This window comes from Grampus griseus (genome assembly GCF_964374135.1).
Source record: "Grampus griseus genome assembly, chromosome: 8".
Lineage (NCBI taxonomy): Eukaryota > Metazoa > Chordata > Mammalia > Artiodactyla > Delphinidae > Grampus > Grampus griseus.
The window spans coordinates 15,215,287-15,236,382 of record NC_139002.1 but is presented as its reverse complement, the minus strand read 5'-3'; the positions used below and the strand labels follow the sequence as shown (position 1 = coordinate 15,236,382).

Sequence of the window (21,096 nt, the reverse complement as noted above, 5' to 3'; positions counted from 1 at the left end):
GAGCCCAGACACGCACAGGAGAAGCAGGCAAACCTGGTCTCTTCCCCTCCGTGGAGGAATGGCTGTGCAGGGCCCTGGATTATGCTTGACATGCCACTGTCTGGGCCATACAGATGCTGTCCCACCTGTGCTGTTATCTGAGGCTAAGGCAGACTTAAGGAAATACGCCAGCAACTAGCCCTTTGTGGGCCACTGGAGCCACACTATACCTTGGGGTGGGGCTAGGAATTTCCCTTGAAGGATATTGATGCTCTTCCTGTGAATCATCTTAAAGAGAGAAATAAGAAGAAGAAGTAGTGGGCTTTGAGCAGGGAAAGGAAGGCCTCTCCCTTCTCTGGAGGCAAGAAAGTTGTTCAGAGAGGCCTAGAGATTTCCAAAGGTGGGAGGCTAACTGGTTTCTTCCTGCCACAATGACTGCCAGGAGCTTAAGGAAAGTTTTCAGAAGGGGACCAAACTGGTGGGAGCTCCGAGTGGCTACTTCTTAAAGTGGCTGAAAACTATCTCTTTGGTACTTCTGCTATTTGCAAGCCTCCAACAGCAAGTCAAAATGTGATGGGCCCTGTGTCCACACCTGAAGTGAGCAGCTGCAGCCCAGCACCATGAGACCCTAGGAGGTGAGGTGTGAGACTGCCAGGAGAGCCCTGGGCATGGGAGACTTCCCTGGAGAACCCCACAAGTTCTCTGGGAATGGAAGCCCAAGAGCAGATGAACTTCTTCCCTTCGTAGGACAGGAGCTCAGACTGCTGTTAAGTTTACAATTAAAGGGAAATGACACCCCTAAACACTGGAGAAGTCAAAGTCATCTGGACTACAGAAGGAAAACACAGCTGTTTCTTGAAGGGAATGGGATATTTTTGTCAGTGTTCTTAATCTCTCGTACCCAGGTTCATGAGAGCAATGGCAATGGACTAGGTGCTCACCCTTCCTGATAAGATGATTGGAGGCGAAGAGGAGTCCAAGTGTGGTCAAAGGCCCCAGTTGTCCTGGGGTGGGGTGGGGTTCAGCACAACATACAGCCTGGAGAAAGGATGAGTGAATGCAGACAAGGGGAAAGGGCACTGGCCCCCTCTAGTTAGTATGAGGCCTTTCTGCTGAATATTTCTACTAGCCACACTCCCTCCTATTTGGGAAGCCTTTATCAGTTGTCAGAACACTTCTGTATCTGGCCTTGCAACAGCCCAGGAAGGTTACAATTCTTCCAATCCTGTCATTAGCTAATAGAGGTAAAGGGACTGGTGCAAGGGCACACACCTGGCAGTGGCCAAGCTAGGGCGAGAAATGGGTCTCCTGTCTCTGAGGCCCACAGGTTGCTCCCAGCAGCCTTGTGGATCTTGGCCACTGGCCAAGAATGATATCCCAAGTAGACTGCAGGCTTGAGATGGCCCTTGGCCCCAGCTCTGCTGATTCAAGAGAATTAGCAGGGGAGGTCCCTCACCCGGGAGACCAGTATTTCTTCCTCTTTTCTCTTTGCTAGGGGGCACAAAACATGACACGTGATTCACATGGTCTTCATAGTTCCACAAGCCTATTTGTTGGGGCCTGTCAGGCAAAGAGTTGAACTTCAATCAGATCAGGGTTTTGATTCTGCCACTAACTAGCTGAGTCACCTTAGCTAGTTACCTCTGTACTCTGGGTTTCCTCTTCTATTTAAAATGCAAATCTGCCATGTCTCTCTCCTGCCCAAAACCCTTTAGGGAGGCCTATTACCCACCCAACTAAAATTCAAGCAACTCTCCATTCAAGTCTGAGCCACCATCTGAACAGAAGAGAGAAGGACATTCAGAAGGGGGTTCTGTCCCTGGTGAGCTCTTTTATTCTCATCCAGGAGAGAGCCAGGCAGACGGTGAATGGATGTGAATGTTAATTAGGTTCTGTAACCAATAGCAAGAAGGCTCCTTCTGGGGCTGGGCTGGCCCTTGATGACCTCTTCCCCTCACATCTGTCATTCTCCTTGACCCAGTGACTACCAAGTATCCCCAGGCAGCTTCCTTTTCTCTGATTTCTTCTCGGGGTTGGTTCCATTGAGGTCTCTCCCCGTTATGTTTAGCTCTGACACAGTGATCACAAGGCCTGGAACTTCCCTCATCACTAGTCCAGGGACAGAAACTGCAAGCCGTGTTTGTTACCACACTCGAGCTGGACTTCCTGCCGCTCAGATGCCCACCCTACCCCACAGTGGTGCCCATTCAGAAGCATCAAACTGAAGACCAAGATGAAGTAGAGCGAAAATGGGACAACGGAACCATCCAAAGCCCAAAACTTGTCCTAAAATTTTCCCAGTGTGGCCATGGGGGCAAGGCTCTGCCCACATGTTCTCTGGGGCTCCTCACCTTCCCTCTTCCCACCATACTCAGCCCTGAGCTGTTCCTCCTCCCCGACCCACACCCTCCTCTCTTTCTCTCTCTCAACTCAGTAGACACTTGTCTTTTCCAAGAACTCTTCCAAGATTGGGAAGGGCATTTTTTTATATGGTCGCAAAAGTATGAGCTCTGGAGTCAAACAGACCTGGATTGTAATCTTAGCTCTGCCACTAAGTGGCTGAGTGATGCAAACAAGTGATGTTGTCCCTGACTTCACTTCCCCATCTGTAAAGCATTAATAATTATGTCAGTCTAGAGGGGGTAGTAATAAGGATTAAATGAGACAATGTTTGCACATTAATCAGGGTAGTTAACATTAGCTGCTATAACAAAAATTCCAAAATCTCGGTGGCTACCTACAAGAAGAGTGTGCCCCACACTCAAGTCACAGGCTGATGTAGGTTGGGTGTCTTTCCTGCATAGCTCCCCTCCAAGAGGTGATTCAGGGACCCAAGCTCCTTCCATCCCCTTGGAGTCCCCTTGGAGTCCCCACTAGGCCCCCTCCACTGGCTGACAGAATAGCAAAGACAGAGTTAGAGGCCAGGCCAGGAAGTAGCACCCATCAATTCAACTTTACATTGGTTAAAACCCAGTCACATATTCCACCTAATTGCAAAGCAAGCTAGGAAATGTAGTTGTCATGTGTGCCCAGGAAGAGGAAATGGAATTGCTAACCATCTAGCCAGTCTCTGATACAACATATTAAGTATTTAGCAGAATGACTGACACGTAGTAAGAGCTCAATAAGCAAAGGATACTATTATAATTACTTTCTATTATCTGTCCCAATACTGGTATGAATACCAGAAATCACTGAACCTTACTTAGGTGGACTTTTCACAACACTGAGATTGAATAACTGAATACAAACCAAAATAAACACTGAATTTCTTAAAAGAAAAAGATACAGTAATCATATGTCTGACATAACTTCTGTTCTAGGTGCTTTCTTTGAGGCACCAGGATACACTGGAATAGTTTACATTCAAATGCTGACTCTGCCCTGAGCAAAACATTAACCTATGTCAGTCACGGTGGTTTCCTCTTCTTAAAATAGGAATGCTAATTTACTCACTTTACAGGATTCTTTTAAAAATGCCATATTCCCTCATATCTAAGCATATAATTCCCTCTGTCTGGAACACCCTCCTTGTCCCCTCTTCACCCAGCTACCTCCTACTGATTCCTCAGGTCTCAGCTTAGATGTCACCTCCTCCAGGAAACCTTCCCTATCCTTGACCCCAGTTGTGGTAGAGTGTCTGTCTCCTGTGTCCCCATGTGAGCCTGTATTTTCCTTCCCAAAGCACTTACCACAGCATATTAAAAATCTCTGTTCACTTTCTGTCTCTAGCTGAGTGTTCATTTCTTGTGGAAAGGGACCTTGTTTTCACCACCATTTTTTCCTCAGCCTCAACAATGTGCAGGCACATAATATCCCCAGGTTCATAATGATATGCATTAAATGTATGTCATATGAATGAATTAAGAAATCCTGATCCTTCTGCAAAATGGTGAGGGGGTCTAGATTGTAAACTCTTACAATTCAACACAAAACTAAAAGTAAAGACAAGTTCAGAAAGACACAGCGCAGCATACTCCTTGTAAAGGTCAACGGGAACTAAGAAGTCATTTCAGACAGCAGCCACACCCTCGGGTCATGCCTGGGTACTTCTGAGCAATTGGCTAACTTTTCATCTCTCAGTTGAGCAACAGAGGGTGCAAAAAATATCCTCACACATTAAAAACCCTGCGACTCTTCCTCCAGGCTGATGTAAGAGTGTGGCAACAAGAGCTGTCCACTTAGGGTGGCCCTGGCTGACCATATGTCCTGCTGGGCTTGCATATACCACTCTTCGCTATCCATGTGGCCAGTGCATCCCTGACCTTCACCGACCACCATCAAAAAATGAGGTCCTGGGCTTCCCTGGTGGCTCAGTGGTTAAGAATCCGCCTGCCAATGCAAGGGACACAGGTTTGAGCCCTGGTCCGGGAAGATCCCACATGCCGCGGAGCAACTAAGCCCGTGCGCCACAACTACTGAGCCTGCGCTCTAGAGCCCGCGAGCCACAACTACTGAAGCCCACGTGCCTAGAGCCCATGCTCCGCAACAAGAGAAGCCACAGCAATGAGAAGCCCGCGCACCACAGCGAAGAGTAGCCCCCACTCGATGCAACTAGAGAAACGCAGCGACGAAAACCCAATGCAGCCAAAAATAAATTAATTAAATAAATAATTTTTTTAAAAAATGAGGTATTTCTAGTCCCAAGGTAGATCTTCAGATACAGGATGGGACTTCCATCCCACCCCCCGCCCCCCATACACGCACATAGTCTGAAGCACATGCCACCACCCAACAACAGTGAAGTGGACAGTTTGTCTCCCATGCCCAGATACCTTCCCTGCACCTGGAGTGAAGTGTCAGATGAGCCAATTGACAGAGGTATGAGTGACTGATGACGTTTATCCAGTTCTTCCGAAGCACTATTACCCAGCAGGAAAAAAAAAAAAAAATGTGGTGCTCCAAGGACAATGGTGCTTCAAGGACAAAGGACGACCCTGCCTGAAAAAGTGTCAGCGTTACACCCCCTACCGGACTCTTAATCGCCCTCCCCACCATGTTGCAATGGTTAGGAAATTTCTGAGCCCACCTGGGCAACGGGACCTGTCCCAAATAAGGAAAGGCATATGCCCTGTCCCACTCCCACCCTATAGAAGGAAGGTATATGTGCCTCGACCAATCAGTAAACGAAATTTTCACCTCGGGCCATTCCTTTGTTTTCTGGTTATAAAAACTGATCAATAGCACATGTTCTGGCTCGACTCTCCCAGACTACTAGGAGGTCGACCCGCCGTTCTGGCGGCGACCCTTCCCTCTAATAAATTCTATATTCTTTACATTCTGCCTTGTGTCTGGAAATTCTTTTCCAACCCCCGTTCGGACCACGACAAAAAACCTCTAAACATGAGATTTCAGGCAGGCGAGGGAAACCAAAGAAGGCTGGAAGACGTCGTCGGCACCCCTTCCAAAATATTAAGCAGGTACCCTGAGCACCTGAGACAATCTCCTTCCCAACTCTGAGCAGCTGCGGATCCCAACCCTACTCTTCCGTAAAATTTGCTCTAACACCCTCACCCCACTTTCCGCACCCACAGGGACAAGGCTGTTCCTCGCCACCTGCACCGCAACACACACACACACACACACACACACACGCACACACGCACGCACGCACGCACGCACGCACGCACGCACGCACACACACACACACACACACACCTCTCCAGGCTACCCAGACCGCTTTCACCCTATTACACCGGGGGCCCCGGGAGGCGAGGAGGGTGAGAGTTGTCCAGAGCCCGGCCCCCGCCCCGGGACAGCATGCGCAAGCCCTGCCCCTGCTTCCTCTCCACCTGCCTGGGCTGACCGCGCTCCGCAGCGGTTCTGGCTCCCTGACGCCGCTGCTCGGGCTCCCTGACGCCGCGGCTCGGGGGCGGGGCGTCTCAAGGCTCCGCCCCTATGACGTCAGCCTAGCGGGGCGTGGCCTGGCAGGCGGTCGGAGGCTTCAGTCTCAGTCCCGCAGAGCGGCGACCGGAGGCAAGCATCCCGGCTCTGGCTTCTGCTCCCGCTCCGGAGGATGCGGCTCGACTAGGATGCTGCCGCGCCTGATAGTGCAGCTTCCGGCCCTCCTCAGCCTGCTCCTCGGCTTTCGCGCGCACGGTAAGGATCGGGGTCTAGCCCTGACCTCTCCGCGCCCGTCCCGCTCCCCCTCCTACCGGTCGTCACTCCTACATTAAAGTTCTGAGTCCCACGGAGAATCACGTCTGGTTTGCCCTCTATGGAGAGGGGCACCCATTATCTCTCTACTCCCCGAATCTCCCTCATTCTGGCAAGCCTGGGTCTCAGGCTCACCCGTTGTGGACGTGGAAGAGACTGAGATTGACTAGGGGAGGGGGAAGTATGGATAGAGAAGTTAAATGACCCCCCCACACACACACAAGTCACCGTCCACCCGCCTCCCTGTGCGTCATAAATTTACCCCTGGCTTTTTTGTTGTTCTAGTTCAAATGAAGAGACTGCTGGTCCCTCTGGGGAATTACTTTGATCTCAGTCTGACTCTACCTTCCCTTAGCTCTCCGATTAATCTATTTCTGCCCCGTGCCATGTCACCCTATCTCAGCACTTTTCCCCCACTATTACCTGTCACCCCCATCGGATCATCCCTTCTCCTTCTTTAGCCCCCAGTGCTCTCCCACTGCCACCTGCCTCCCTCCTCCCTACTGCTACTCCTTAGCTCACCTAACCCAGCCAGAAATCCTGGAAAGTTTCTGCAATTGAAAAGACTAAATCCTGAAGGGAGAAAATGAAAGGGCTGGCAGCCGGAGGGACCAGGAGCGGAGGCAGGGAGAGCAGGGACTGAAACTGCTTCTACATGACGCCAGAATACGAAGTAAAACATGCAGTCACCATTCACATGATAGAGAGCTGAGCTGGGGATGTGCAGCCCCAACACCACAATGACCCACTGTGTTTTTCACTTTCCGTATACTGTTTTGAAATCGAGACACAGACTTGAGGATCAAAGACAGTATAAGAAAGCAAGCAAGGGACCGGGACAGATGTGCTTTCTAAGTGAGGATGACAGTCAGAAAAAAGAAGCATTATTAGAGAGATGATGAGAAGTTGGAGAACAAGGGAAGCCTGGGAGTCGCTGTCAGATGGAGAGACATTAAGGGATCGAGGAGGAGAGAAGAGGAGCTGAATGTGGGTATTGGCCTGGACATACTTCATTGCATTCGATCGGCAAGACTCTTAAAGTAGGTGTATTTATCACATTCTTACAAATGAGAGAACAAGTTCAGGGAGGTTAAGTGATTTGTCTGAGTCACACTAGCAAGTGCTAGTTTGAGCCTCTTGAAGTTAGTTTCCCATGGTGAGAGGTGTAGCTGGCTGTGAGGGGAACACAGGAGGTGGAGAGAGGCACTGGTACTTAGTATATATCACCTTGGAGCCAAGGTGCCAGCTCTTTGTGGAAACGTCCCCAGCCCAGTCTAGACCCCGGGCTGCCTGTCCTAAGGCTGGGCATCTGGCTGCAGTAAAGCCCTCCGAGAAGTGGGGGCAAGCACTCAGCTTGGGGTTCTGTGAAGAGAAACAGGTAGATGCCAACTAGCAGGATATCTGTGTACCCAAAGAACTCCAGAGAGGGGGGCCTTGGGCTAGAGCCAGGGCTGGGACCAGGGTGGGGACCAGGTGTGGGGACGGAGAGCAGGCCTTGGGATGGGGCTGGAGCAGGGACAGGGATTGGGCAGAGCCAGGGACCAGCTCATTTGAGAGCTCACTGTGGGCACATCTTAGCCCTCAGCCCCTGCCTTCTTGCCTGGGAGTCATCACACCCACCTTGGTTCTTCTCAACCAACACTTCTGCTTCTGATCACCTACAGCACAGGACAGTGATTTAAGGACACTATACTAGCTCTGGGATCAGACGCATCTGGATTCAAAGGCCCACTCTACCGCTTACTACCCCATTGACCTTGGGCAAGTCACTTAGCCTCTCTGAACCTTCATTTCTTCTCTGGTGAAATTGGGGTAATAAATGCCTACCTTGTAGGATTACTGTGATAATTAAATGAGACAATATATGTAAAGTACTTAGCTGAGTGCTCAGCTCAAGGTAAAGTGCTCAGTAAATGGGAGCTGTTAGAATGCCTGCTACCATCACCACCATCATCTCCTCCCTGGCGGGGAGGTGGAGGGGACCTCTGCTAGCTCTGGTACTGACACTGTTCTCCCTGCGGACAGAACTGCCCAGACCTTCATCTGCGTGGTTTGAAGCAGAATTTTTCTACCACGTCCTCCACTGGACTCCCATCCCGAATCAGTCTGAAAGTACCTACTATGAAGTGGAGCTCCTGCGGTAAGCAAAAGGGAGGATGGAGAAAGGAGGGAGGTGAGGGAGGGAGTGGGTGAGTCCATCCCCTTCTACCCACGCTGGCATGGGAAGATACCTGCCTTGTTACTGAAATGACACCAGGAAGGACCCTGGCACATATCCATCAGTTGACAAGTACTGATCAAGTCTCATATGGGCAGAGTAGTGTGCTGGAAGCTCTGGGTGAGAAAGCCAAGGTATTGCCTTTATCCTCAAGATTTTTCCATGTTATTGGAAAAACAGGAAAAGCATCCGTAAGCCAGTTGGAGAACAAGGAAGCCCTAAGGACTACAGATGTAGTTGGGAGAAAGGAGGAATTGGGCTGTGTTGCAGGGAGTGGCAAGTCTTCCTGGATGAGTTGGCATTTGAGCTACTCGTATTCCAATCTAAGAGTCTTCTAGAGCGCAGAGAAATTGGTACAGAGTCCCAGAACCAAGGGAGATCCCCTTGCAACTAGATGCCCCGGACTAAAGGGAATACCCTGAGGGCTATACCGTCACGAGAGCTCTCCCCTGGCCTCTTGCTTCCCTCCTAAAGGAGTTAGGTTTGAGCACAAGTTCCTCTCCCAATGCCTACCCCGCTATCTCCCCAGGTATGGAGTAGAGCCCATCTACTGGAACCCCATCCGCAGCTGTAGCCAAACCTTGGTGCTGTCCTGTGATCTCACCATGCAGACCCTGGACCTGTATCATAGCAATGGTTACCGAGCCAGAGTCCGGGCAGTGGACGGAGGCCAGCACTCAAACTGGACCTCTCCCAACACCCGCTTCTCTGTGGATGAAGGTGCTTTTCCTCCCCGGGACCTAGAACATGGCTTTCAGGGTCCTTTCCGGCCGGAAGCTCTAGTCTAGAACTTTTCTTTCCATTCCCATAGCTCGCCTCATCTGCCTGGCTTCCTCGCCGGGGATTTAGTTGCCCAAACAAGCCTGAGTCAGGACTTTGGAGAAGGTTTAGATGAAAATAGCCAAGTTATTCAAGATTTAAAAGGGAACTGGAGTTGTTTATCCTACAGAAGAGAAGTCTTGGGGTGAGTTGGGGCAGCTGAGTCACGAGGGTCAGGTTGGTGTACTTGTAGGGTTCTCGGAGGGGAAGCAAATCCATAAGCACTCAGCATAGGGCAGCAAGCTGGAGGCAGAATTTCTATCAGGTCCTCCTCCCTTTAAGAATGAATTCCTCGGGGTCAGGGTGTGAGGCTTTGAAGCAGGGAGGTGCTATTGAAGCAAAGTTGGGAGTTTCTCTCTGCAGAGAGAAGAGAAAAGAATAAGCCCCAAATGTGATGGGATTCTTTCCTTCTGCAGATTGGGACTGACTGTGCTCTATGTGTGTGGCAAGGCTGCTCTGCAGAATTCAGAATGATGCTCTTGGAGGTCATTGTCTCCCAAATGCCTGCCCACAGGCCGGTACTCCACTGGCTGCAGAAACATCACTGAAGAGTGTGTTTAAAATAGGCATTTCCTGGGCTTCCCTGGTGGCGCAGTGGTTGAGAGTCCGCCTGCCGATGCAGGGGACACGGGTTCGTGCCCTGGTCCGGGAAGATCCCACATGCCAGGGAGTGGCTGTGCTCCGCAGCGGGAGAGGCCACAACAGTGAGAGGCCCATATACCGCAAAAAAAATAAAAATAAAAAAAATAGACCTTTCCAGGGCCCAGCTTCCAAAATTCAGATTCACTGTGTCTTGAGTGGGTCTGGGCATCTGCGTTTTTAACATGCTCCCCAGGATATCCTTATGTTCTGCCAGGTTGAGAAACCTGTAGCCCAGGTTTTAGGGTGGGTAAAGCTTGACCCTGGAGGCCAGGTATGGATGGGGTGCCCAGGCCCTCCCCAGGCTGCACGCCTCATGGTTTTGTCTCCCGACTCAGTGACTCTGACAGTTGCCGGCGTGAAGCTAGAGGTGCACGATGGCATCATCTTTGGGGTGATCCAGCTCCCCAGGCCCAAGATGGCCCCTGCAGGCGACACATATGAAAGCATCTTCCACAACTTCCGGGAGTATGAGATTGAGGTTCGCAAGGTACCAGGACGATATAAGGTATGGGATTCCCCAAGGCCAGGCTTCCCTTGTGTACCCCTGGGGAACTTTTCCAGCAGAGTCGAGAGAGCTTGTGGGGCAAGTGGGGGTAGCCAAGATGGCCTGAGCCCTTAAACCTGTGCTTCTGCCAGATGGCAGGGACGACAGTGCCCGCTAGGTGTCAGGCAGCGCAGGAGATGTTATAACTATTGCTTCCAACCCCCTTGCAGGTGGGGATTTTATTCCATGTTATAGATGGCAAAATGAAGCTCTCAGAGGCTATGAAAATGCCCAAGCGCACTCCCATAAAGGGAGATCTGGAATCTGCAAAATCCATCCTCTTTCCTTTCAACCACAGTTGATTCTAGCCTCTTCTGGGATGGTCCTCAGTATCTATAAAATACTTCCTTTTTGCTTTTTTTTTTTTTAACATCTTTATTGGAGTATAATTGCTTTACAATGTTGTGTTAGTTTCTGCTGTATAACAAAGTGAATCAGCTATACGTATACATATATCCCCACATCCCCTCCCTCTTGCGTCTCCCTCCCACCCTCCCTATCCCTCCCCTCTAGGTGGTCACAAAGCACCGAGCTGATCTCCGTGCTATGCCGCTGCTTCCCACTAGCTATCTATTTTACATTTGGTAGTGTTTATATGTCAATGCCACTCTCTTACTTCGTCCTAGCTTACCCTTCCCCCTCCCCGTGTCCTCAAGTCCCTTCTCTACGTCTGCGTCTTTATTCCTGTCCTACCCCTAGGTTCTTCAGAACCATTTTTTTTTTTAGATTCCACATATATGTGTTAGCATACAGTATTTGTTTTTCTCTTTCTGACTTACTTCACTCTGTATGACAGACTCTAGGTCCATCCACCTCACTACAAATAACTCATTTCGTTTCTTTTTATTGCTGAGTAATATCCCATTGTATATACGCGCCACATCTTCTTTATCCATTCATCTGTTGATGGACACTTAGGTTGCTTCCATGTCCTGGCTATTGTAAATAGTGCTGCAATGAACATTGTGGTACATGACTCTTTTTGAATTATGGTTTTCTCAGGGTATATGCCCAGTAGTGGGATTGCTGGGTCATATGGTAGTTCAATTTTTAATGTTTTAAGGAACCTCCATACTGTTCTCCATAGTGGCTGTATCAATTTACATTCCCACCAACAGTGTAAGAGGGTTCCCTTTTCTCCACACCCTCTCCAGCATTTATTGTTTGTAGATTTTCTGATGATGGCCGTTGTGACCTGTGTGAGGTGATACCTCATTGTGGTTTTGATTTGCATTTCTCTAATGATTAGTGATGTTGAGCATCCTTTCATGTTTGTTGGCAATCTGTATGTCTTCTTTGGAGAAACGTCTACTTAGGTCTTCTGCCCATTTTTGGATTGGGTTGTTTGTTTTTTGATATTGAGCTGTATGAGCTGCTTGTATATTTTGGAGATTAATCCTTTGTCAGTTGCTTCATTTGCAAATATTTTCTCCCATTCTGAGGGTTGTCTTTTCGCCTTGTTTATGGCTTCCTTTGCTCCTTTTTGTTTTTAATACAAACTAAATCATGGTAATCACAGAGATCTTGGGCTGCCTCGATAATGCAGGGTTTTTTATCTTAGAAAAAGACCACTAAAGGGGGTTGGCCTTCAGTGCTTTAGAGCATCTCTAAAGCCCCTTCGGCTCTCAGCTTGCATATGGCATGGAACAAGGATATCGTGTTTACTGCTCTGATTGTTTTCGTTTCAGTCCCATGACAAGATAAAACATGAAAACTTTAACCTCCCAGTCCCGAGAGGGGTGGGAGAGTTCTGTGTCAGGGTGAAACCATCTGTCAGCTCCCGAGTGAACAAGGAGGTCTGGTCCAAGGAGGAGTGCATCGTGCTCACCCCGCAGTGTGAGTTGGTCAGGGCTGCTGTCTGGGCAGAAGGGAGGCAGGAAGGGCCTCTCACTTCTGAAAAGCATTCCACTGAGGGCTGCCGATGTGGGGAACTGTGCTAGGTGCCCCCCAACTGCGACACAGCTCTCCATCCTCACACAGCTCTATGAAAGAGCTCCTATTGTCCCCATTTTAGAGATGCATAAACTGAGGCTCAGTACCTATAAGCAACTTCCAGGGTGTGGCCACAAAGCCAGGTCTCCCAGCTCTGCGGGTGCTTCCACTGGAGCCCAGCTGCACTCCCAGCAGCCCTTCTGCAGCACTCCTCAGCCAGCTGTGGTGGTTCCTGTTTGTTACATTCCTCCGCTGTCTTTTCTTAGAGCTGGGGGCACCAAGGGCTTCTCCGAACTTCCCCTCCTCCCCCTCAGAGGAAAGCAGAACTGAGCTGACTCCTCCCCACAGCTGCAAAAGTCAGCAAATACTGTGCCAGGCTCTCAGCCCGGTGCTGGAAAGGGGAGGGAGGGAAGGGAAAATGGCATGTGAAGGCTGTGGTTCTGCCCACAAGGATCTTACAGTCTGGCTGGGAAGACAGGGTGTGCCCAGAGCAGGCTGTAACTAGCTACTCAGGACAACATATGTCAAGTGCCCAGCGAATCATGCCAACAGTCAGTGCGCTGGGAGTGCCCGGTCCAGTGTGGGCAGCGTCCAGCAATGACCAGAGGGACTCCTTACTTTTCTGCAGTACATTTCAGTTTATGGCAGACACGCACAAACTCATTGTCATTTCAGCCTCACTCTGCCTTACTGAAGCAGAGGAAGGCACCATCTGTGTGCCAGGCGGCCTTAAGAGCTTTTCAACATCCACTCACTGATATAGAAATAGTTTTGTATACAGGTCTAGGTTCAAATCTCAGCGTCGTCACTTATGAAATATATGACCTTGGGCAACTTGCTTAACCCCTCTGGGCCTCAGGATGCTAACCTATAAAAATAGGGAAGATAATAGTATTCACCTCCTAAGGTGGCTATAAGAATCAGGTGACATAGTACAGTAGTCCCCCCCCTTATCTGAAGGGCATACGTTCCAACACCCCCAGTGGATGCCTTGAAAGCATGTATATATACTATGCTTTTTCTCTATACATACATACCTATGACAAAGTTTAGTCTATAAATTAAACAAAAATTTAAGAGAATGCCCAAATTGACACCATCACTACTCTTGCACTTTGGGGCCATTATTGAGTAAAATAAGGGTTACTTGAACAAAAGCACGGGATACCACAACAGTCCATCTGTAACTGAGGCAGCCACTAAGTGACTCACGGGTGGGATCTGCTGGACAGAGGGATGATTCATGTCCCGGGCCAGACAGAGTGGAGCAGTGTGAGATATCATCATGCTACTCAGAACGGCACACGATTTAACTGATGCATTGTTTATTTCTGGAAATCTTCCATTTAACGTTTTTGGACCACATTTGAACACAGGTTAACTGAAACCACGAAAAGCAAAACCACAGATAAGGGGGGATATTATAAAGGGCTTGGTTCATGGTAAGTGCTGTGTGCTTCACAGCCATCTATGAGGTAGGCACTATTATTTTGCCCATTTCGTAGACGGTAAAACTAAGGCTCAGATAGGCTAACTAATTTGTCCACAGCCTCACAGCTAGTAAGTGGTAGAGCTGGGATTTGAACCCAGATCTGGCTGCTCCCAAAGCCTCCCTTCTTACCTGCTGTACCATCCTGCCCCACCACTATGTATGCCTTCATGTGAGTTTTGTGCAGAGAGCTGGAGGCCATGTGTCTAGTGAGGGAATCCTTCAGGGCAGAGGTTGGAGGGCCAGGCAGGGACTCCCAAGAATCCTGGCGTGGCCTCCAGAGTTGTGGCCTATAGGTAACCTGGGGGGGTGTGTGGGGGGGGGTCACTCGGCCCCTCACCGAGAGGCTCCTGAGAGGGGCCATGGGATCCTCGGGGACTGCCCTTCCATATCGCATGGCACCAGGCTGTAAACCCATCGCTCTGGGCCCACAGATTTCACCGTGACCAACCTCAGCATCTTCTTCACCTTTGTCCTGCTGCTCTGTGGAGCCCTGGCCTTCTTCCTGGCCCTCCAGCTGTATGTGCAGCGCCGGGGGAAGCTGCCCACCGTCCTGGTGAGTCTCACGGGGAGGCCACTGCCCCATCCTTCCCGGCCCCACCAGGACTCCGGGAGGCAGGGAGAACCCTCCCAGGCAGGCCGTGTACCCTCAGCCCTGACATTATCAGAGGCACCTTCATCAAGCACCATGGGGGCGGAGGGAGGGCTTGAATGCCAAGCCCAGCACGGAGAATGTTGCCTTATAGTGGCCCAGATAAGACACAGTAATCCCAACCCACCATGCGCCATTTTGTTACTATTTGCCAATAATTGGCCACAGACCAGCCCCTGTGCATTAGTACCTCGGAGTCAGGTAGTTATAGCCTCACTTTACAACTGAGGAAACTGAGGCATAGAGAGATTGTTACGTGCAGAGGGTCCCACAGCCAGGAAGAGTCAGGGCCGGAGCCCAGCCTTTCCCACCCCTAGAGGCTGGCGATGGGTGCTCTGGAACAGGCAGACAAAGGGCTGCTGTCAGTGTGGGAGAGAGCAGAGCGGAGAGGTGATGCTGAGAGGCGAGCATCTCCGGACCTTCCCACAGCCTATCCTCTTGCTACACAGTGCTGACAAACACCGCATTTGTAGTCAGCCGGCCTCCAAAGTTCAGCTTGCCACATTGAGCAGCATTTCCAGACCACAGCCCGTCTCTGGCCTGGGATTCAGACTGGACCAAAGGTGGTCCCCACAGCTGACATTACTGTGATGGTCGAGGGCTCAGCTGTAAGGGTGGGCTCCTTCAGGGAGACCAGGGCCCAGGGAAGCTCACAGCTGGAAGGGGACCCTCCACAAGGATCCCAGGATCTCTAGGAAAAATAAGGAGAGAGACAGAGGCCCTCTGAAATTATTTTGAGTAAGAACTCTGGGATGGGGATGGAGGGGAGAGAAGAGGGGTGGGGCTGCCTGGTGAGTGCACCAAGGAACCTGCCCTCAGGGATGGGTAACTAGACAGCAGAGTGGTAGGAAAGGACCACTGGATGGGAGAGTCTTAGTTGGGCTTGGGAAAAGGCATCTAGTAAGAGAGAGGTAGCTGTTGAGTTACAGTTACCAAGCAAATACAACATGCAAAATGTTGTACGGAAGCAGCTGAGTAATGTGGCCACTGGTCCCAAGGGGCTTGATTACGTCTGGTGGGGCAGCCAACGAATCAATGATTACGTTTAATGCAAACCAGTGAAATGGACATAGATGCAAAAATGCCAAAGGAGATGACAAGCAACCTCTGTTTTTGTTGTTCTTTCTGAACATTTGGATCACAGAATTGACTTGTCCTCATGAGTTTTTTCGTCCTCAAGATAAGTACAGCCCAGTTTCCTTCCTCTAACGATCACAGCCGTTACTAACTTTATAAATAACATGCACTTGCTTGTTCTCATTCATTAGCTGCTTTGATCTGATCTTCAATGATTATCAAAGTAAGCATTGTTAAACAAGTGGGGATTACAAATCAGGACAGTTGAGTACCAATTCCAGATCTATTTGTTCTTTGCTGCTGTGTGACACTGGGCAAGTCATTTAACTTCTCTGAGGTTCAGTTTTCTCCTCTAGGAAATAGAGATAATAATACTTCTTTAGAGAATTATTAGAGAGTAAAATTCAGTTCACCAAGTGTTTATTGAGTGCTTTCTCTGTACCAGGCACTGTTCTAAGTATTTTACATGCATGAACCACAACTTGAGAAGGCAATACTGTCATTACTTCCATTTTGCATAGGAGGAACTAAAGCACAGAGAGGATAAATGATTTGGCCAAGGTGACACAGCTGATAAGAGGCAGACCTGGGATTTGAACCCATGAAGTCTGGCTCCAGAATACACATCCTTAGTCACCAAGCCACATGATATCAATAGGGATACAACCAATAAGAGTTGCATTAGAGTCATCACATACAAAAGGAACAAGGGCAGATGTGCAACAGTGAGTCAGTAAGTCAGTCAACAAACCTTTGGAGTGCCTACTATGTGCCAGCTCAGTTTAAGCTCTGGGAACAGAGTGGCCCATAAGAACAGACGACTCCTGCCCTCAAGGAGTTTCTATTCTCTTGGGGTTGGAGATTGTGTGTGTGTGTGTGTGTGTGTGTGTGTGTGTGTGTGTGTGTGTGTGTGCGCGCATGTGGGGGCACAGAAAACAAAAAAATAACTCCAGGAACTAAGTGCTAGGAAAAAATAAACTGGGTTAATGGGAAGAGAGTGTCTGGAGCACTGCTTTAGCAAGGGTGATTGGGAAAGTTTCTCTGAGGAGATGACATCTGAATTGAGACCTGAACGATAAGGAGGATACAGCCATACAAAGTGCTAGGAGAAGAGTATTCCAACCAGGAGTAGCCTGTGCAAAGGCCCTGAGACAGCACTGTCCAGAGCAAAAGGAACACCAGTGCGGCTGGGGCACAAGAGCAAGGGGGAGAGAGGTTAAGTGACTTCCCTGGGCCTCTGGGCAATTAATGGGGAACGAGGCCCCCTCAGCTGCTAGCTCTGCTTGTTTCACTGCCCCACGCTGCAGCCAGGCTGCGTCTATGTGAGTCACTCAGGGAGTGAAGAAATTAACTCGGTGTCTCACATCCAGCGTTGTAAGAGATGAAATGAATAACATGGGATAGGATAGGACAGGACAATACAATAGATCACACTGCACAGGTAGTAACGATAAGTATTATTTTGTGAAATTGGTTTCAATCATATATGAGTTGTATATTTATGGGCTATTTACATACAGGTTATTGTGTAACATATTTCTTACTTGGGGTCATAGTGGAAAAAAGTCTGAAACGCATTTCTAAATCTCAGTGGGTCCAGCCTGCTTTCGGGTTTGAAAAGCACTGCTGATAGAGCCTCCCGAGAATGTTCACCTTTCCCTGCAGCCTCCCATTCTGCCTGTCATTCTGTCCGAACTCCGAGAATACGGGCTTCTTAGGTATCTGGCCTGAGTCAAACTGAGAATTGCATGAGGAGGAAAACTCAATTCTGAACCAAAACCGAAAGGACAAGTGGCAGTGTACTCCAGGCTCTGCACGACCCCTCTGTTGGAGCAGTACCTCCTGAACCCCTGGCCTCCCCTGGCCACACTGGGGCGGGTTCCTGCAGGTGACCCTCCCACCCCTCACTCTACCCTCTCCTCCCCAGGTCTTCAAGAAGCCCAGTCCCTTCAGCCTCATCAGCCAGCTTTCCTGCCCAGAGACCCAAGACACCATTCACCCCCTCGATGAGCAGGCCTTCCCCAAGGTGTCCCCAGAGCTGAGGAACTCGGAGCTGCACGGCAGCACGGACAGTGGCTTCAGCAGTGCCAAGCCATCCCTGCAGACTGATGAGCCCCAGTTCCACCTCCCTGCCCCCCACCCCCAGGCTGGGGGTACTTTGGGAAAGGGGGTGCCCCGGTTGCCGGAGGACAGCTGCAGTAGCGGCGGCAGCAAAAGTACAGACAGCGGGATCTGCCTGCAGGAGCCCAGCCTGAGTCCTGGCACGGAGCCCAGCTGGGAGCCGCAGGCGGGGAGCGACAGCCGGGACCAGCTTGACAGTGGCATTGGCCTGGTCCAGAACCCTGAGGGGGAGCCTGAGGATGTTCAGGGTGGCTCAGCTTTGGGCCATGTGAGTCCCCTGGGACCGGAGGTGGCTGCGGGAGAAGACCCAGCTGCGGGGGCCTTCCAGGGCTACCTGAAGCAGACCCGGTGCCCGGAGGAGAGGGCAGCCGAGGCGGGCGGCCTGGAAGAAGAGTCCTCCTCAACAGATGGCCTTGGCCCCAAATTCAAGACATGCGTGGACGCTGAGGTGGACTGGCCTCTACCAGCCCTGGCCAAGGGCTATTTGAAACAGGACCCCCCAGAAATGACTCTCACTCCCTCAGGGACCCCAGCTGGACAGTGGAACCCACCAACTGAGGATTGGTCACTCCTGGGCTTGACCCGCTGTGGTGACCTTGGAGCATCTGACTGGAGCTTTGCCCACGACCTTGCCCCTCTGGACTGTGTGGCAGCCCCAGGCGGTCTCCTGGGCAGCTTTGACTCAGACCTGGTCGCCCTGCCACTCATCTCCAGCCTGCACTCAAGTGAGTGACTCGGGCCAGAGGGCTGCTTTTGGTTTCCGCTGCACCCTGCCTGGACCCAGAGGGGCCCCAGGGGATGAAAGTGAAACACGAGGCCAGTCTGGGCACTTTTCTGCAAGCGTAGTGAGGCCAGCGCCAGGCCTGGTAAGTGTCCAGGGCAGGAGGACACTCAGCTAGCACAGGGTACATGTGTGGCATTGGCCTCCTCTGCAGACGGGGCCCTGCAGACTCTGGCGGAACTGAGAAGGGCAGGACAGAGATCTCCACCTCCTTGGGATGCTTCCCACATTGTAAAGGACTGCTTGCTCAGGGGAATCATGGGGCCTTTTGGAGTTGTGGTGAGGCCACCAGGCTGAAGTCAGCTCAGAGAGCCAGGTCGCCCTGCTGAGGCCAGCCATGTGTCAGGGCCTCCAGCAGGATAGAGGGCCGAGAGGATGGAGGCTTCAGGGCCTCGCTGCAGGGGCCATTTCTAGGAGGTAAAAGAGGGAGCAGGGGTCAAAGGGAGCTGAGATGCAGAAGGGGGCTTCTGGCTCAGAATCCAGTGCTCTGGGGATGGCTTGTGTCCATCTGCAGACAGCACCCTCTTTCAAGCAACTAGAGCAGCATCCCCCTGGGGCACTTGGAGTGGCCAAGCCATGCACTACCCTCACCCTGCTGCCCACACCATCTTGCTGACAGTACCAGCGAAAGCATGGGTGTTTGTACTGGTCAAAACTCAGGCCTTCAGGTGGCCTCTAGGCTTGGATGCCACCTTATCTGCCCAAGAGGGTCAGGGTTAGGACCTGCACTGTGTTTGCTGCTGACATCCAGCTATAGGACAGGACACTGGGGTAGGGTCTCTGTTCAATGATCAGCTGTGCGACCTTGGGCCAGCCACTTCTCAGAGGGCCTCAGTTATCCCATCTGTGATGTAAAGAATCTCTAGGGGACCCTTCTAGATGATGGATGGATGATAGCCAAGCTGGCTTCTGGGGTGACATCTCCAACCCCAACTGACCCTGGGTAGGGAGGAAGCCACGCCTTCACAGAGCTGGCTTCTTTCCCATGCCGCAGGCTAACTGATGTAGCAAGAGTGCATGGCATTGTGCTGAGAGAACAATCAGACCCTGGGCCCAGAGAGGGGGCAGGTGTGGGCCCCGCTTCCCCACAGTCAGTTTAGAATCTGTCTGCAAAGCCATTTTACAATCCGTGGGCAGGGAACCTGGGAGGGGTGATAGGCCTGGGGCGTGCCCACCGCCCAAGTCATCCTCGGCCCTGTGTTTTCCGTGGCATTCTGGGAATAGACATCAGGCCCAGGGAATCCAGCCAGAGCCCCTTCCACTCTGCCAGGAAGCTCGTAGGCGCCAGTCCGATAATAACTCCCTCTAGAAACAGGCTTGAAGGAGGGGTTTCAGCGTTTCCTTGGAAGGTTTATTTATTTATTTTGTTCATTTATTTATTGAAGAAGCAGCAAGATACAGGGAAAGAGTTCTGGGTATTTCGATAGCCTAGGAGTTCTCATTCTGATTTCACTGTTTCTAGCCGTGTGACCGTGGGAAAGCCACTTTTCCTCATCTGTGAAACCAGAAAACGTTGTCTGACTTGTTTCATTCATAAGGGTGTGAGGTTCCACTGACGACGAGGATGTGAATGTGCCTTGAACGCAGGCTCTGTAAATGAGTGACATGTGTTCTTTCTTCCAATAAATTGTCAGAACCACAGGAATCTTGGGAAACCAATCAGATTTCTGATGACACAGTGGCTGGTAGAGGCATCAAGTTGTTGACGACCGAGAATGATAATGAGTAGATGTGCGATGTCACTTTAAGCTACCAAGACTGAGGACTTAGGCTCAAATCAGGTCCAAGTCGTCATGTTAACATTTATTTTCTGTGACCGTGGGCAAGTTTCTTACTAAGTTCCAGTTTCTTCATCTATAAAATGGGAATAATCATTCCTCATGGGGATGTCAGGAGGTTTAAATGAGATCACACATGAAGAGTTACATTTAAAGCTGTATAGGGAAATGGACAGTTTTTCTTGGAAACAGGTGAAAATGAAAGAGATCATGAAAAATGTATGTTATGTGACGAAATTGCTGAACGAGTACGTGAGGAAAGATAATGAATGCAACGTAAGGTATAGAGCATGTAATGTAATGAGAGGTAATGAAAATGAGTGTAAATGAAAGAGTATGCAGAGGGTTCTTCAAGAAGACTGAAAAGGAAACAGTGGGACAGAAAACACTATCTTTTGGATGTGAATTCTGACAACTTGAAAGGAGACCCGACAGCCCCTCCCTTCCAGGCAGACAGCAGACCAGGCATTCCTGGAGCCCCGCCAGCTGCTCCCCCCAACGTGGACGTGTGTCCCAGCAGTGCTTCTCGTAAGTGCAGAAGCCATCTGCATTCAATTCTAAAAGCAGCCTCCCCCTTCCACGAAAAGCCACGTGTGGGTTTCAGGCTCTCCCCGAGCTCAGCCCAGCCGGTGGAGCAGACCCAGGGCTTGGGGCCTGAGTTTGGGGTACACTTTGCTCTTTGTCGCAGCCTGGATCCTCCAGGAGGTGGTCGGGGACACCACATCTCTGTTCCCCTGTGTCATCTCTGATGATGCCTCTCCCCTTTTACTCTGAGAAAATAACCAGTTCTGGGGAAGCATTGATCCTGTTATCTTCAGAGAACTTGACTAATCTTATACCGTTTGGGACCTGCTCAGACTTTTGCCCCGAAGGCCTCCTTGTCAAATTGGTGTATGGGGTTGGTCACT

General features: G+C 50.5%; 1 protein-coding gene across 1 annotated transcript; it reads left to right on the top strand.

Moving 5' to 3' along the window:
• Window positions 1–6,011: 6,011 nt before the first annotated feature.
• On the top strand, window positions 6,012–20,373 carry IL10RA (interleukin 10 receptor subunit alpha; the record flags this gene model as incomplete). Its single annotated transcript, XM_082660784.1, has 7 exons — window positions 6,012–6,078; window positions 8,161–8,275; window positions 8,883–9,073; window positions 10,150–10,319; window positions 12,047–12,194; window positions 14,214–14,335; window positions 17,436–20,373. 7 exons carry the CDS (start codon window positions 6,012–6,014, stop codon window positions 18,360–18,362), a joined length of 1,740 nt encoding a protein of 579 aa, XP_082516910.1. The 3' UTR covers window positions 18,363–20,373.
• Between the last annotated feature and the right edge of the window lie 723 nt (window positions 20,374–21,096).